The sequence below is a fragment of the Cnephaeus nilssonii genome, assembly GCF_951640355.1.
Source record: "Cnephaeus nilssonii genome assembly, chromosome: 9".
NCBI lineage: Eukaryota > Metazoa > Chordata > Mammalia > Chiroptera > Vespertilionidae > Cnephaeus > Cnephaeus nilssonii.
Window position 1 is genome coordinate 55,828,365 of NC_137080.1, and position 16,690 is coordinate 55,845,054.

The following is a 16,690-nucleotide window of genomic DNA, read 5'->3' on the forward strand; positions in this document are numbered from 1 at the left end:
TGTCTAGGAGCTCACTGTTTGTTTGAAAACCTAGTTAAGGATCAATATTACTTTTATAACTGAAAACTAAAGTTGCCATTTTACATAGAAAGAGCTCTTTTCCATCTTGGCAGCTGCTGCCTCTAGTTTTTCACATATACTTTTTATATTTGTTGTAATTTAAATCCCAACTGCTACTGATAAAGACCACAGGCATCTTACAAGAAAATACTTACATTTGTGTGCAAAATTTAAAGAACCACACCAAAACATGTAAAAGAAAAAAATATATACTAGTCGCCTAACCTAGTTAACAATGTTACTATGATTGTTATTAGTCCTGAACTTCCTAGCAGCCAAAGCCAAAAGAGATACTAGAAACAGTGGTCTCATTATCCAATCTTAAAAAGCATTACAAGGACACAAGCAAACAAATCACAAAAAAAGAGAGATTCATTAATTCTTTAAAAGACAAAAACTCCCTTTGAGCATTTGCTATTGATATTGTGAAGAATTATGAGTCCCTAGGTAGGGGCCATTAACCACAATAGATAGTACAACCTAACAATATGCAGAAATATTCTTCATTTAGCATCCCTCCCACCTTCCCCAGCCCTAGGTAAAATGTACTTTCTCCCTCTTCAGATTGCATATTTTGGGCCTTTTGTGTAAATGGAAACATATAGTATGTGGTCTTTTATGTTTGCCTTCTTTTACTCAGTATAATATTTTCAAAGTTCATCCATATTGTTGCATGCATCAATACTTCATTTCTTTTAATGGCTGAATAACATTCCATGGATGGACATGCCACATTTTGTTTATTCATTCATCAGCTCATGAACATCTACATTGTTTCCACTTTGGGGTTATCCTATATAATAAAAGGCTAATATGCTAAGTGCTGGTCAACCGGTCGGCCATTCAACTAATCAAAGCGTAATATGCTAATGATATGCTAAGGCCACTCAACCGCTCACTATGGCATGCACTGACCACCAGGGGGCAGACAGTCGACTGGTCAACCAGTCGCTATGATGTGCACTGACCACCAGGGGGCAGATGCTCCGACCTGTAGGTTAGCTTGCTGTTGGGGTCCGGCTGATCAGGACTGAGTGAGAAGGGCCGGACACACCCTGCAGCCCTCCTGCAGTCCCTCCTCGGCTGGCTAAGCTCCCGCATCCCTCCCCCGCCCCGATTGTGCACCGGTGGGGTCCCCCAGCATGGCCTGCACCCTCTCACAATCCAGGACCCCTCGGGGGATGTCAGAGAGCCGGTTTCAGCCCGATCCCACAGGCTAGGCCAAGGGACCCCACTAGTGCACAAATTCGTGCACCAGGCCTCTAGTTATAAATAATACTGCTATGAACATTCATGTATGAGTTTTTGTGTGGACATATATTTTTATTTCTTTTGAGTATACATTTAGAAGTGAATTTGTTGGGTCACATAGCTATCTATGTTGAACCTATTGAGGAACTGCCATTGTTTTCCATTCTCAGCAGCAATGTGTGAACGTTCTCATTTCAGAGAGCTCTTTTTCAGGCACTACTCCAACTCTGCATAGGAGAAAATGCCTTTTCCCACCGATAGAACCTGAGTCACACCACATTTCTCAGATAACTGAACTCAGAACTGGATTACAGCATGCTCCAACTTATTCTCAACCCTAAGCTCTATGTGAGACAGTACAATGTTAGGCTTAAGTGACATTTTGTACTTACCTATTTAATCTATCCCCCATTTGAGGCTCCTACAACTTTTCAGGTTAGGCAACCATACACAGGAACCTAATAGCCCTCCACCAAGGAGTGACCTGCACCTCCATGATTCAGGCCATATACTCACTAATAACTTTTTTTTTTCCTCTGTCCTATTTTGTAAGTCAGAGTCTAAAGCATGGTCCAGGGGTCCTGAGGGAGCTCAAGACTCTTTGGGTGGTCCAAGACCAAAACTTTTTGGTAGTATTATGAAGATGCTATTCGAATTTTTAAAAAAAATCTCATTCTTTCACGGGTGTATAAGATTATATAGAAAAGGTGACATGAGACTACTGTGGTCATTGATTAAGCAATACAGTAAAAATATCTGCCAAAATGTAAAATAATACCAAATTTCTCACTAAATTTTTAAATGTAGTTATTTTTCACAAATATGTATTATTTATAACACAGTGAGCTTATTTTTAACTTTCAACTTTAAAATATTCTTTGCATTTCTTAATTTTCATTTCTGAAAGGTAAATATCAATAGCTCCATCATAAAGGGCAATCACAAAGCTCTTTGGGGCCCACATAATTTTTAAAAGAGTACAGAGAGCTTAAAGCCAAAAAGTTTGAGAACTACTGCTCTAAGTAAAAGCAGTATTTTTATAATTAGATTTTAAAATAATTTTTGTTTCAAAATTTAATCACAGATTTAACCTCAAAGCCCCACATTATATTCATTGCAAAAAAAAAGTGTATTTAATGCCTATTATGTATGGGCCAAGAATTACGGCACCATTTTGCAGTACTCCTGTTTATTTCATTAATTACCACTGTTAATTTTGTTGGCGCTAAAATAAACCAAGGAAAAAGGTATGTTCACATAATAAAAGAACTGCATATTTCACTATATTCGGGTACACATCCATTTTTGCAAGCACTGTGACTACTGTGCCATCTGGTGTTCCGTGGAGAAACTGCATATTATTATTTTAGGTCTACTGGTGTTTATTTAGTTCTTTTAACTGCTAAGAGAGGGTGGAAAAAAATGTGCAACAACGATTGCGCATTTTAATTATCTTGCAATTCTGTTAGTGTTTGCTTCATATATTCTGAAACTTTGTCAGGCATAAACATTCTTTCTGAATTTAGAGCTACAATTTTATTAGTTTCTTTCCCCAACCCCAAGTTTTCTTCCCCACCCCAACCCTGCAAATTTTGTTTGTGTCTCTGTTCCTTTATTTCCCTGACTTCTTTTGAGTTAACCTAATATTTTTCAGAATTTCATATTATTGGTGTTTAGCTATACCTCTTTGTGTTATATTTTCAGTGGCTGTCCTAGGGCTTATAATATATATAGTTAACGTTACCCAGTTTACTTAGGTTAATATTGTATATCCCTTCACATTTAATATAAGGACAATTTACCACTCTCTATCCCTATACTTTATATAACGTCACAATTCAATGTTACAATTTTTGCTTTAAATAGTCATGCATTTTTTTAAAAGGGAAAAAAGTAATTTTATCTCTTTACTCACATATTTACCATTTCCTAAAGATCTGAACTTCCATCTGGTGTCATTACCTTTCAACCTGATCAACTTCCTTCAGAATGTAACTGATTGCTCAGAATGTTGGTTAATTTTTAATGCTTTTACTGGTAAATTTCCTTTTAGTTTATTCTTTTTCCTAATACTAATAAGGTCACATACGATGATCTTTGGTAATTATGCCCAGATGACCTTCTGAAGTGCTCAGAGACCTTTATCACATTCTGTTTAAGTTATTCGGTGCCCTGAGTAGGAGACAGAGAACATGGCCACTGGGGAAGTGACAAAAGTACTAAGAAGACTCAGCCCCTGGGGCTCAGGTGCACAGGACCTGCCCAAGACAGGGGCTAAAATACTACAATTGCAAAACACCTTCGGCCCCAAGTCTTGCACCAAGTAACAAGCAAGAGCAGTCTGCCACTGGGAGAGGAGCAAGAGCATAAAGAGAGAACCTACCCAGGTATGTAGAGCAAGCTGTAAGCTAAGAGTAGGACAGGAACAATGAGAAAAATCCTCTAGCAGTGCTGGACCCATACAAAAAACAAGGTAGCAATAACCCACTGTTGAAGGAATTTGAGGTCTGTGGTGCACTGATGATATCAATAGCAACAATAAACACCAAACCCAGCTCAATAACTAACTAGACTAAATCAATTTAACTGTCTGCCAGGAAAAGTATACCTATTTCTGAGTATAAATTTTACTATTCTTCGATATGCAATGTGTGACACTCAACCAAAAATTATAAGATACATTTTTACAAAGATAAAACAACCCATGTCAAGAGGGAAAAAAGCAATACAATAGAGATGCTGCAATGTTGGAACTATCAGATAGGGACATTAAAGTAACTATAATTAATATCTTAAAAGACTATCTGAAAATGTGGATGACATTTTGCAGATGGGAAAGTTCAGCAGAGATAAAAACTATAAAAAAGAGTCTAATGAAAATACTAAAAATAAAAAACATGATATCAGGTCCAGCAGGTGTGGCTCAGACGGTTGAGAGTCATCCCATGCACCATTTATTATGTTAATCTCTTTAAACGGTAAGTGACTGTCTAAAGCAAACATTATAACACGTTGTGGGATTTATAACATGTAGAAGTAAAATGAATAACAGTGCAAGACATAGGAGAGTGAAATAGAAGTATATAAGGTTCTTACACTGCATGGGAGATGGTATAATATTATTAGTAGATTGGTAAGTAAAAATGTGTATCATAAACTTAGAATGACTACTAAAATGAAGACAAAGAGGTATGAAGAATACATTAACAAGGTAAATAAAATGAATTCATCAAAATATAATGAAGATGTTATCAACAATGAGTAAATCCAGGCAGGTGAAGGGTTTATGGAGTTCACTTCATCCCTCTTGCAGCTTTTTTTGTAAGTCTGAAACTTTTTTCAAAATAAAAAATTTAGTTAAAAATATTTAATGACAAAATGGCCCTTAAGCAATCTTAAATATTTACCCAATCCCCACAGTGTGCAAACCCCCAAAAAGGAAATATGAAGCTATACAAAGGAAATAGAACATATGATCCCTTCAGGCTACAGCTCACATTCTAAAATGAGGTTCAAAAAAAAAAAATGGCCATTAATATATATTAGAAAATTATCCAGCAATAAAATTTCTGATTAGGGGACTTGTATATAACTTAACTCCAGGAGCCAATAATCTGGAAACAGCAAATATGCAAGTTCCTCAACTGGTTACTTATTTGTGAAATCATTAAGATATCCTTACCATAATGTAGTTTTAAAGTATTTTACATGATTCAAAGAACATTTATTGACCACTAATCATGAGCCATGCTGTGATAGGTGTCAGGCTTAGGGAGAAAAGCAGCATATTAATATTGAACTCAACTTAAATGGAAAGTCAGAAATATAAAAAGTGTTACAGATTTTCTAACAGAGGTCCTACAATAAATGCTGAGGAAGAAAGAAAAGTCAGAGAGGACCAGAGTCAGGTTTTCAAAGATGAGGAGACTGAAAGAAGTTGTTGGAAGAAAGAAAGAACTGAGGATGTTAAACAATATAGAATGAGCAACCAACTGCCCAAGATCATAGAGGAAGCTGGAGAGATTAAGAGAACATAAAAGGACTACACTTAGGAAAGAGAGTGTCTTAGGAAGAATGGAGTCTTTAAAAGTACATCGTTCTGATGAAAGAAAAAGAAAAGAAAGAACACAGACATCACTAGCTTTATGTTCCTCATGTTCAGACGGGTGTGTACGTCTGGAGTGTTTTCTCTCCCTCTCTCTCATACAATCACACCACCCAGCCTTTGCACATGCTTTTTCCAGGAGCCTGGAATATTGTTTCTATTCCTCTTTGCCTAGTTAATTCCCATTTATCCTTCACTAGAGGCCCAGTGCACGAAATTTGTGCACTCGGGGCGGAGGGGCCCTCAGCCTGGCCTGTGCCCTCTTGCAGTCTGGGAGCCCTCGGGAGATGTCCAATTGATGGCTTAGGGGGAAAAGGGGAGTGGGGGGTGCTGGAAGAGACTGAACAAAAAGCGTACACCTATGGATGAGGTCAGTGGGGGGGGGGTAAGGGCACAGGGTGGGGTAGGAACCTGGTGGAGGAGAGCTATGGGGGGGAAAAAAAGGAACAATTGTAATAATCTGAACAATAAAGATTAAATTTTTTAAAAAAGAATTAAACACAAGCTAATCATGAAAAAAAAAATTAGCAGTATCAGGAATAAAAGAGGTCATATCTCAATAGAACCTACATATAATAAAGAGATAATAAGGGAATATTATAAACAACTTTATGCCACTTTGATCAATAGATGAAATTAACAAATTCACTAAAAAATAAAAAAGTGACACAAGAACAAGAGAAAGTTTGAATAACCACGTATCTTTCTTTAAAACTGAATTTATAATCCAAAACTCCCCTACAACGAAAATTTCAAAATGTAGGCTGAAGTTTATTCAGCCAAACATCTCAGGGTTACATAAGGCCCCAGACCACAGTTTTTTCACTCTATTAGATTTTTAGTGAATGGAAGGGAGGTACAGAGAAGGGAAGAGTTAAAAAAAAAAAAAAAAGAAGGAAGAAACTGAATGACAGTTAAATAGATCAAGACAGAGTAAAAGAAAACAAAAAGACTTGGATACCAGTCAGACACAACTAACAAATAAAGACTAGATTATCTGCATTAATCCTATATAATAAAAGAGAAACATGCAAATTGACCATACCTCCGCTACACCCACCAGCCAATCAGGAGCGAGTATGCAAATTAACCCAACCAAGATGGCAGCAGCCACGGAGCTGGAGCAAGCAGGAGGCTTGGGTTGCCCCTGGCGATGGAGGAAGCCAAGCTTGCCCCGCCCTGGCCTCCGCTCAAGGCTACCAAGTTTCAATTATAGAAGATAAATAAATCCCAGATACCTGCTTCCAGACTATACTTGGGTCACCATGGGGCGTGGCCAGCCTGCAAACGACCACAGGCCCCTCGCCCAGGCTGCCCAACGCCCCAAGGGAACCCCCACCCTGATCCAGGACACCCTTCAGGGCAAACCAGCAGGCCCCCATCCCTGCACCAGGCCTCTATCCTATCTAATAAAAGAGTAATATGCAGATTGACCATCACTCCAACACACAAGATGGCTGCCCCCATGTGGTCAAAGATGGCTGCCTCCATGTGGACACAAGATGGCTGCCACAAGATGGCCAGCAGGGGAGGACAGTTGGGAGAGACCAGGCCTTCAAGAGAGGGCAGTTGTGGGCGATCAGGCCAGCAGGGGAGGGCAGTTGGGAGGGACCAGGCCTGCAAGGGAGGGCAGTTGGAGGCGATCAAGCCTGCAGGGGAGGGCAGTTAGGGGTGACCAGGCTGGCAGGGGAGGGCAGTTAGAGGCAATCAGGCTGGCAGGGGAGCAGTTAGGCATCAATCAGACTGTCAGGGGAGTGGTTAGGGGGTGATCAGGCTGGCAGGCAGAAGCGGTTAGGGGCAATCAGGAAGGCAGGCAGGCGAGCAGTTGGGAGCCAGCAGTCCTGGATTGTGAGAGGGATGTCCCAGATTGGAGCGGGTGCAGGCTGGGCTGAGGGACACACACTCCCGTGCACGAATTTTGTGCACCGGGCCTCTAGTGTTATATAATGGGCAACCTGAAAAATATATGGATTAGATTATAGAAATGGATGAATAAAGGGAATTATACTGTAAAAATTAGGAAGCTAATTATACTGTAAAAATATAATAGGGCTACACACTACTTCTTAGAATCAATTTCCCAAGATTTTTAAAATATGAAACAAACAAAATACCAACCCATTTAAAGTCACTTTGTCAGGGGTCACAAGCAGACCTCTAATTTACTAGTATATGACAATCAGTATTAAGAGAAATCAAAGCAAGTTCATTTCTAAGCTATAAATAAAATCCCATTTGGAGAACTTGATCCACTAAATTTTTAAAATAGGGCCACCAATCTATTGATTGTAATCAACTATTTCTACATATTATTTATTCAAATGGATTACTGGTCAAGCCACATTTCCTCTCATCCTCATTAAGATCAAAGATTGCACCATGCTGCCAAATGATGATTTCACAACTTAACACATCATTACCCACAGTGACTACATACTACAGTAAAATATATTACAGAAAAAAACAAAGTCTGATTTAGGTTCTATAGAACTCGCACACGTGAGCAATTTAGATGTTTGCTCAAAGCTTTACATGTTTGTAAATCACTTTTAGTTTTTACAAGGGAGAAACAGCAATAAGGCAGAAAACCACAAAAGCACGAATGAGAGGAAAATTCAACAAAGTTTTTGAAAAAGCAATCTTTCCCCCACCCATCCCCTTAATGTTCTAACTCCTACTGCATTCAAGAAATTACAAACTTTACAGAAAATGGTAAGAATTGAGTGAACAAATTAGAAACTCCGTATTACCTGCCTTAGAGAATGCCCACATTTTACAGTTTATACAATTAAGGCTGTTGCCAGCCAAGTACTCTTCTCACACCATCATTTTTATGAACATGACCCGACTTGGCAGAAATACTCCTATATCTCCCCAAAAAGAAAAGTCCCCAAAATATTATCTATAAAAATTATTTCTTGAAGAGACTAACTGTGCCTCCTACAGTCCAGTCAGCTGAATTTTAACCTGATTTAAAAATGGGGGAAAAAAATATAATAAATAAATAAATAAATAAATGGGGCAGTTGTTAACGTAAATAAAGAATTTAAAACTTAAAAAAAAAAAGATACTATAATACTTTGCTTCTCTGTTCTACAGCTTTGATTAAAACTTGGGTCCAAACGTTATTTCTGACCTGTAAAGCTAAGGTTGGCACACATCTCCCCTTTAAGGTATTATTAATATTTTAAATGAGAACAGCTAAGAAGAAAAGGATAGTTACGTTTAGTCACGTGCTTTCTTTTACTTTCATTTAGGATCCTGTTAGAAATTACAGTAACCTGTCTCACATTCATCCTATAACTCTCCACTGTCTTTGTCAACATCCTGGTTAACCTACTGCCATCTGAACTTCTGTATGGAGCTAAATGCCTTCCTAGTCTCATTTCAACTGACTACACCGCCACCAAACTGATCTTTCCAAGGCACACTCTGATCACACTGTCCCCACATTCAAAAACCTCCCATAACTTACAGCGCTGTCTAAATTAAGAACACATTCCTCAGCCTGGCTTTCAAGGTCCTCCACAACCTGACCTAACATTCCTTTGTAGTCCTCTTTCTTAGAGTTCTCCACCAGTTAACCTAAGCTCCAGCACATACCGCAGACTTTTCTGGGTCTGTACTCTTGTTTAGACCTTCCCTCTATTTGGATGTACCTCCTCCTCATTTCCTGTTGAAATCCTGTCCATCACTTCAAAGTTCATCTCTACCATGAAGCGTCTCTGGTTTTCCTAACCCACATGCCTCCCTCTCTTCAATCTGATACCACTTTCTTTACCGCCCTCTTAGGGCACTTCACTCAGACTTGTCTAATAATCATTTATCTTCTCCTACTAGAATTGAAACTCTAAGGGCAGGACCTGTATGGAATAAGTGTTTCTGGATAAAATACAAAACCAAATTCTTCCAAAAGGGGGGGGGGGGGGGGAAGGGCCTTATTATTAACAGAGCAGAACAAATTCTCCAACAAAAACTTGTAAAAATATATCCTTAAATCGACACCTTTACCAGAAGAGGAGCCATGCATTCAGACCAGTAAGGAGATATGTAACTGGGAGTAGTGACTCTAAAAGTATATGTTACTTTTCGAACATAGCAAACCAGTCCTTTAACTCCATCAAATGAATAATAAAGTATGACTATATTACAACAGTGCCTCCTTTACCTGATATAACTAGGATATGAGGGGTTCACAAAAGTGAGTTTTCTGGAGAAGTGGCTTCCTACTGAAGAAACAGAGCTCAGACATGCCTACAGCCTGAGCCAGCTGAGATGTTCCTGGGAAACGGACACTCCCCCACCCCTTCTCTTCCCCCCCCCCCGCCCCCCCCCCCCCGCCCCAGTCTAGCAGAAAGCACACAGGCAGGATGGGGAGGTCATTTTGTATAGTTACTCGCATCTGATAAATAGGTAGGCAGCATAGAGGAAGGGCAAGGAGGGTATTAAAAGCCCTATAAAATGACAAAAGGACTGTATGCATGGCAGAATCCTCATTCCAAGTTGTTGGTGTTATACACTGCATTTCCCTGAGAAACCTAGGGGAGTAGAGCAGCTGTTCTTATGCCTTGGAATGGGTTATGTCATCACCTGCTACAAAATTCTGTCCTCTTTGCCACTGAAAACATGTCACACTCTAATTATTTCTGTTATGGGTTGAATTGTGCACAAACCCGAAATACATATGTTGAAGTCCTAACTATGAGTACTTCACAACGTGAACTTGTTTGGATGTAGTGTCATTGCAGATGTAACTAGATGAGGTCATACTGGAGTAGGGTAAAACTCTAATGAAATAAGGAAGGCTGGTGTTCTCATAAAAACAGAAATCTGGCCCTGGACGGTTTTTGCTCAGTGGTCAGAACATCAGCCAGCAGACCAAAGGGTCCCTGGTTCGATTCCTGGTCAAGGGTACATACCTGGGTTGCAGGTTTGATCCCTATCCCCAGTCTGGGAGCATGCAGGAGGCAACTAATCGATGTGTCTCCCTCTGATATCGATGTTTCTTTCTCTCTCTCTCTCTTCTTCCCTTTCTCCCTCCATCTTCTTTCCCTCCTTCCCACTCTAAAAAAAAAAAAAAAAAAAAAAAAAAAAAAAAAACCAATGGAAAAAATATCCTCTAGCAAGGATTAATGAGAAAAAAAAAAGTTAAAAAATCTGGACCCAAGTACACAGGAGAATGCCATGTGAAGATGAAGGCAGAGATCAGGGTGATGCTTCTACAGGCCAACAAACTCCAAAGATTGGCAGCAGACCACCCGAAACTAGGTAACGGAACAGATTCTTCTTCACAGCCCTCAAAGGGAACCAACCCTGCTAGCACCTTGATCTCAGACTTTTAGCCTCCAGACTGTGAGACAATAAATTTCTGTTGTTTCCGATGCCCAAACAAAATACCCAGTCTATGGTATTTTGTTTGGGCATTCCTAGCAAACTAATTGGTTTCTACTGGTGTCTTTCCAGTTGTCATAGCACCAATCTACTGTGACAACCATACACCTCTTTAAGAAACCAAACTTCTTAAGAATGATCCGTTACATTCAATCAACAAACACATGTTGATGACTTCTATGTTCCAGGCACCAAGGACAAAGCAGTAAAACTGACATGGTCCCTGCCTTCATATAGGTTAGTGTAATTAGTATAACTGACAATACACCTAAATTATACAACAACAAATTTGCAATTGTGGTAATAGCAATAAATGACACACTTCCAACAGAGAATAGCGGACATATTTAACCACGTCTGAGTGACTCAAGAACATTGCTATGGAGGCCTATTGTACAGTTCTGTGCCCTTTTATTATTTTGCTCCAATCTAGATGTCAGGTTGTTAGATACCATAAAGTCTGCTTTTACCAGCCACCCTCTTATATTCCTGCTCACCTTCTTTAATCCACTTATTTCTAATATGAAGCTTCTAATTTGCTATAGGCTAGAAAAATCAGGTAACTAATATTGCTAAGAAACATACATTAAATAATAAAGACCGCTACAAGTGAGAACTAAAGATTGGGCTTTAATATGGGCTTTCTGATTTACTTTAGATTCTCAGAGACATTTTTCTGACAGAATTCTGTTATAAAGCACTAAGGTGGAATATTATTCTTTATAAACTAGGTGCTACAGAGTAATTTTACTACTTTGGTATTAAATTGCCTGGCAAACACTTTTTTTCTTTAAAAGAGAATATAGTGTGGATACTATATAAACTGGTATAGAAGGAAGAAATACTGCCCAAATTTGGAATTATATAACTTATTACCCAGCATAAGGCACATTTTTATTATCTACTTGTGAATCAAATAACAGGAAGCATTACAACAGGAAGGCCCACCCAACGTTTTTTTGCAGTACTTCATAAATACCACCTACCTCTTATGCATATCCAACAATCATCTTTTTTGTTGTGTTTTTTCAGTTCTTCTTCAGTTACTTCAATTAACCTGCCTTTTAATCCTGTTAAGTCCTTTCCACTTTTGGTCAGTCTAATCCAATCCATAAGACTTCTGCCCTGTTTTAGAGGTACCTAAAAAAGGAAAAGGGAAGAATTACATGTGGCTTCTTCAAGTTAGTTGCATTTTATTCCCTCCTGCTGCTTGTCTTCAGGCTACTTCATTACTCTTATTCCCATTCAAAAGAATAAGAAAATGCAAATCTAACAATTTTACAAATATTCTTTACAGCTTTAGGAGATTATAAAAATCATTTTCTTACAACTAGAATTATAGACAGAACATTATATAACATTTCTGGGCTATGAGGCAGGGCTTAGAAATTCTGTCACACCAATGTTCATCATAATGGTAACATGAACAGTATTAATTGTGGAGTCAGAAAACAGCTTTTGGTCCTGGCTCTGTTACTAATACGTTATAGTCACTTACCAATTTGGACCAAAATTTCTTTGCCTTAAAAATTAACAGAGATTTGATAGAAGAAAATATAAACAACTGGCTAAAATTGTTTTTTTGGATTGTCAATATACACAGAACACTGGCAATCACTCGGCAGCAATTAATTTTCTAAGAATCCACTGAAAAACAAAGGTTATCAAATAATGGAAAATAACACTGTAACACTACAGGGAAGGGACTGGCAAATTGGCCCATGCCTGTTTCCATAGAGCCCTTGAGCTAAGGATAATTTTCACATGGGTGGTGGTGAAGAGACTGAATCCTTATGTGGCCCTCAAAGTCTAACATATTTATTATCTGGCCCTTTGCAGAAAAGTTTGCCTACCCTTGCCCAGAGGACTTATAACAGGATGTTTGGTTGTGTGTGTGTGTGTGTGTGTGTGTGTGTGTGTGTGTGTGTTTCCCCAAAATAAATTTTCAAAACTTTTAGATGAGAGGTATTTACTAGTGTTCTAACCACTTAAAGACAACCCAGTAGAAACTTTCAAGATATCACTATGGAGTAGGACTACTATCTAAACTTGTATAACTAGTTTGTAACATGGGACCAGAGGGATGTTTAATGTAAAAGCAGACTCATTCAAGGAAGTTTATTGTTACAGATTGAATGTTTGTGCCTCCCAACCCCCAGCCAAATCCTTATGTTGACATCCTAAACTCTAATGTGATGGTAATTAGGAAGTGAGGCTTTTGGTAGGTGATTTGGTATTAAAGACAGTGTCTTCAAGAATGGGATCAATGTCCTTATAAAAGAGGCCTGAAAGAGATGCCTCAGCCCTTTGAAGACAGGGGAAAAGTCAGCTATGAAACAGGAATGAGGCCTTTATGAGACACAGAATTGGCCATTGGCTGGTGCATTGATCTTGAACTTTGCAGCCTGCAGAACCGTGAGAAATAAATTTCTATTGTTTATCTGCCTCCTAGCCAATGGTATGTTGTTACAGCAGCCAGAACAGACTAGGACATGTTTATACCTCACTTTCCTGAGTCTTACTATTTTAGGCATTTATTTACCCCCAAAAGTTTACAGGTCTATGGTGCCTTTCCAATTTTACATTCCTTCCTATCAACCTACATCGTCTCATCCTTACCATCACTGAATCTTTCTAGGTCTTCTGTTCCCAATAAACAAAGTAAAGTGTAAGATTATGATCTTTCCCATCCCAAACCAAATTCACTTGTTTCTCTTGTCTGTGTGGATTCCATACTCTACATGGTAGTTAAAAGCAATCTTTTGAAAATGCTAATCTAATCATGGGCCCTCCCTCCTCCTTTGGTGGCTCCCCACATTATCTTATAATGATGTCTCTAAATTTCCTATAGTGGTTGCCTCACTAGCTCCATGGTTTAACTTTTGCTCCTTCCATTTATATGTTTTAGCTAAATGGGAAAATGGAAACAGACTCCTTGACTGCAATGAAATACTTGCTCCATGCCTGGATCTATCACCCCACTCCACCGCAGACATTATTTCCTCCAGAAGCCTTCTCTGACCCCAACTTATCATAACACACTATTGCAGTATTTATGGCATTTATAACTGCCTGTTTACTAGTCCATTCAGCCTACTAGACTAAACTCCTTGAAAATAGAGACCTATCTGTAGAATAAGGTAGGTTCTCAGTAAATATTTATTTACTAGTGTTAGTAGAAATAATAATAGCTATCAAATATTGAGTGCATACTTTAGCCAGGCACTGTGCTAAGGGTTGTACACAACAATCCTTGATATTTAAATAAAAGATGAGAGGTATTTAGTTACATTTAGTGAGTGCTTTCAGTATACCAAGACTGTGCTATGAGAAACATTATCTCATTTAATCCTATAAACAACCCTATAAAATGGGTACTGTTATTCCATTTACAACTGAGTCAAAGAGGTTAAGTAGTAGAGCTGGGAAAAGAATCTGGGTCTTTCTCATTCAAAAGTCTGTGCTTGCCCAGCTGGTGTTGCTCAGTGGTTGAGCATCGACCCATGAACCAGGAGGTCACGGTTTGATTCCCAGTTGGGGCAGATGCCTGGGTTTTGGGCTCGATCCCCAGTGGGAGGCATGCAGGAGGCAGCCAATCAATGGTTCTCTCTCATTGATGTTTCTTTCTATCTCTCCCTCTCCCTTCCGCTCTGAAATCAATAAAAACATTTTTTTAAAGTCTGTGCTTTTTAACTATTATGATATACAACCTCCCCAACTAGGTTCTATTTCTCAGTCTACCCATTTCATACAATCCTGACTCAGCTTCTAACATGTTCAAGAGTAGCTTGTTTCACAAAGAAAAGAAAAAAAAAAAAAAACAGTCTTAGCTTCCCTTTGAGTTGCACAATAATCTTATTTTGTTCTCTTTTTGGACCCAAAGATTCACCTTTGCCATCACCACCTGTGAATCTTTTGTCTTTGCCTCTAAATTGTCTCCTTTAAGTGGATATTGAGAAAATGACTAGTAGTTTAAATGGAGAAGGGCAGAAACTTATAACCTAATTCATAATTTCTTTCTCTGGGAAAACAGACAAGAGAGTACAGTTGGGACCAGGTGGATCACTGCCTGGATGAGGAAACAGTGACCCAGCCTGTAAGCTGAAGCTTTATTTTATAGTCAGAGCACACAAAGCAAAACAAGGGGAGTGGTCAACATGTATACAATGTTCTTGCTAGTTTCTTACTCAAGCCTTGTTTTGTCAGCACTTGCTGCACCTCCCACAGCCCATTAGCTATCTATGAACAAGGGAGGACTATAAGGTCAAGCTTAATTGTGCTAGGAGGGCTCTGCCCTCCAAACTGGGACTTGTATGTGGCTCTGCCACAGGTCAGTCCGAGGCTTGACCCTATAGCCGCTCCCTACAGCTTAAGAAGAGAAATAGCTCAAATATCAAGGAAGAGGGGGCAAATAATTAAATGGCTGGATGACATGTGGAGCAATAAATTCACATCACATCAAGCCTGTAAGATCTAAGGCAACATTCTTCACCAGATTCCTTTTATGTAAAATGGAGATAACAAATACATGCACTTCATAGGATCATTGTAAAGATTAAACGGGTTAATACAAGTAAAGCAATTAGAACATACATGGCCATCAGTAAGCACTGAATAAATCTCGGCTGTACTATTATTATAGTTGGGTTTACAGACTTCTGAAAAGCTAATGAAAACTACAGATCCCTGAATCCATAATTCAGATCTAGAGTCATGTAAGGAAAAAAAAAGAAAGGAGAGAGAGAGAGAGAGAGAGAGAGGCAGTAACGTTCCCAAATGATGCTAACACCCAAGAGCCCAGAAGTGAAAAAGGAGTGGTCCAAGCAGGTGGAAGTCTCAAAAACAAAACACCATGTGGTTACAGAATGAGGAACCAACAAATAACAAGGGCAAACAATTCACGTTGCAATAAGCAAAGGAGACGATTTTATTAAGTTTTGCAAATGTAAAATATATTTGTATTCCACCTGTTGTTAACAGTAACTATGTTCAACAAAAACTTAAAAGAGTATATTCGCTTCAAAGTCATCAAGTGTTATCAGTGGAAAAGGCAGTGGTTAAACACACACACACACACACACAAAACTGAAGTACCAGGGTTAGAAAGAAGGGCAGTATGACTTCGATAAGTCTCCGTAAACTGGAGGTTTGCAGACCTGTGGTCTCCCTTCTCCGATCTCCCCTAGCTCGGGGAGTCCCCACCCCTGCAGGGATAGTCACGGGTCACTGTCGCCACCGCCCAGCCTTTCCCTTCCGCTGGGACCCCACATCACTCAGAACTCCCTCAGAAAGAGAACAAAAGACCAGAGAGGAGGATAGGTGGGGGGAAGAAAGCTAATCCTCAGTCCCTATAATCAGGAAGCACAGAGCCAGGCCTATCAGTTACCTCTGGATTTAGTTCGCGGGGAGACTTGGAAGAAGGGGACTGACAGAACGGGACAAAGGCTGGGAAGAAAAGCGCCCAGGAGGTGAGAGGGAGGTTAGGAGAGTTCGAGGGCTTGGAGGCAGCGTGGGACCAGGAAGAGGTTGCCAACTAGGAAAGGAAGGGCCGAATGTTGGAACTGGAGGTGGGAGAGGGGAGGAAGGGGAGGACGGGCTGTGCGGGAACACGAAACGCCCGCGGGAGGCAAGCGCTGAGCCGGACCCGTCCGCGGGTGTCAGCCGCTTACCTTGCTACGCCCCCCGGAGGCGGCGCGCTGCTGCGAGCTGGGGGCTGGAAAGGACTGGGACGGGATGTTCAGCATCCTGGACCCCTGGCCCGGGCCCTGCCCAGGGTCCGCCGCTGGACGGGATCGCTCGGCTGCACCCCTCCGGGGTGACACCTCCCGCTCCGGCTCCCAGGCCGGGCAGAGGCCAAGCCCCCGACCCACTTCCGGGGTCGCC

General features: G+C 40.0%; 1 protein-coding gene across 3 annotated transcripts in view; it reads right to left on the bottom strand.

Moving 5' to 3' along the window:
* The window catches only part of LOC307105508 (cytochrome b5 reductase 4), a 66,640-nt gene extending 49,958 nt beyond the window's left edge, over nt 1-16,682 (bottom strand). For all 3 annotated transcript variants that reach the window (XM_079781338.1, XM_079781337.1, XM_079781336.1), the window contains exons 1-2: nt 16,477-16,682; nt 11,794-11,947 (exon numbers count right to left, since the gene is read on the bottom strand). In XM_079781338.1, coding sequence (XP_079637464.1) covers nt 11,794-11,947; nt 16,477-16,551 — 229 coding nt within the window. In that variant the 5' untranslated portion in view covers nt 16,552-16,682. The remainder of the gene's footprint in view (nt 1-11,793; nt 11,948-16,476) is intronic.
* Nucleotides 16,683-16,690: the final 8 nt, after the last annotated feature.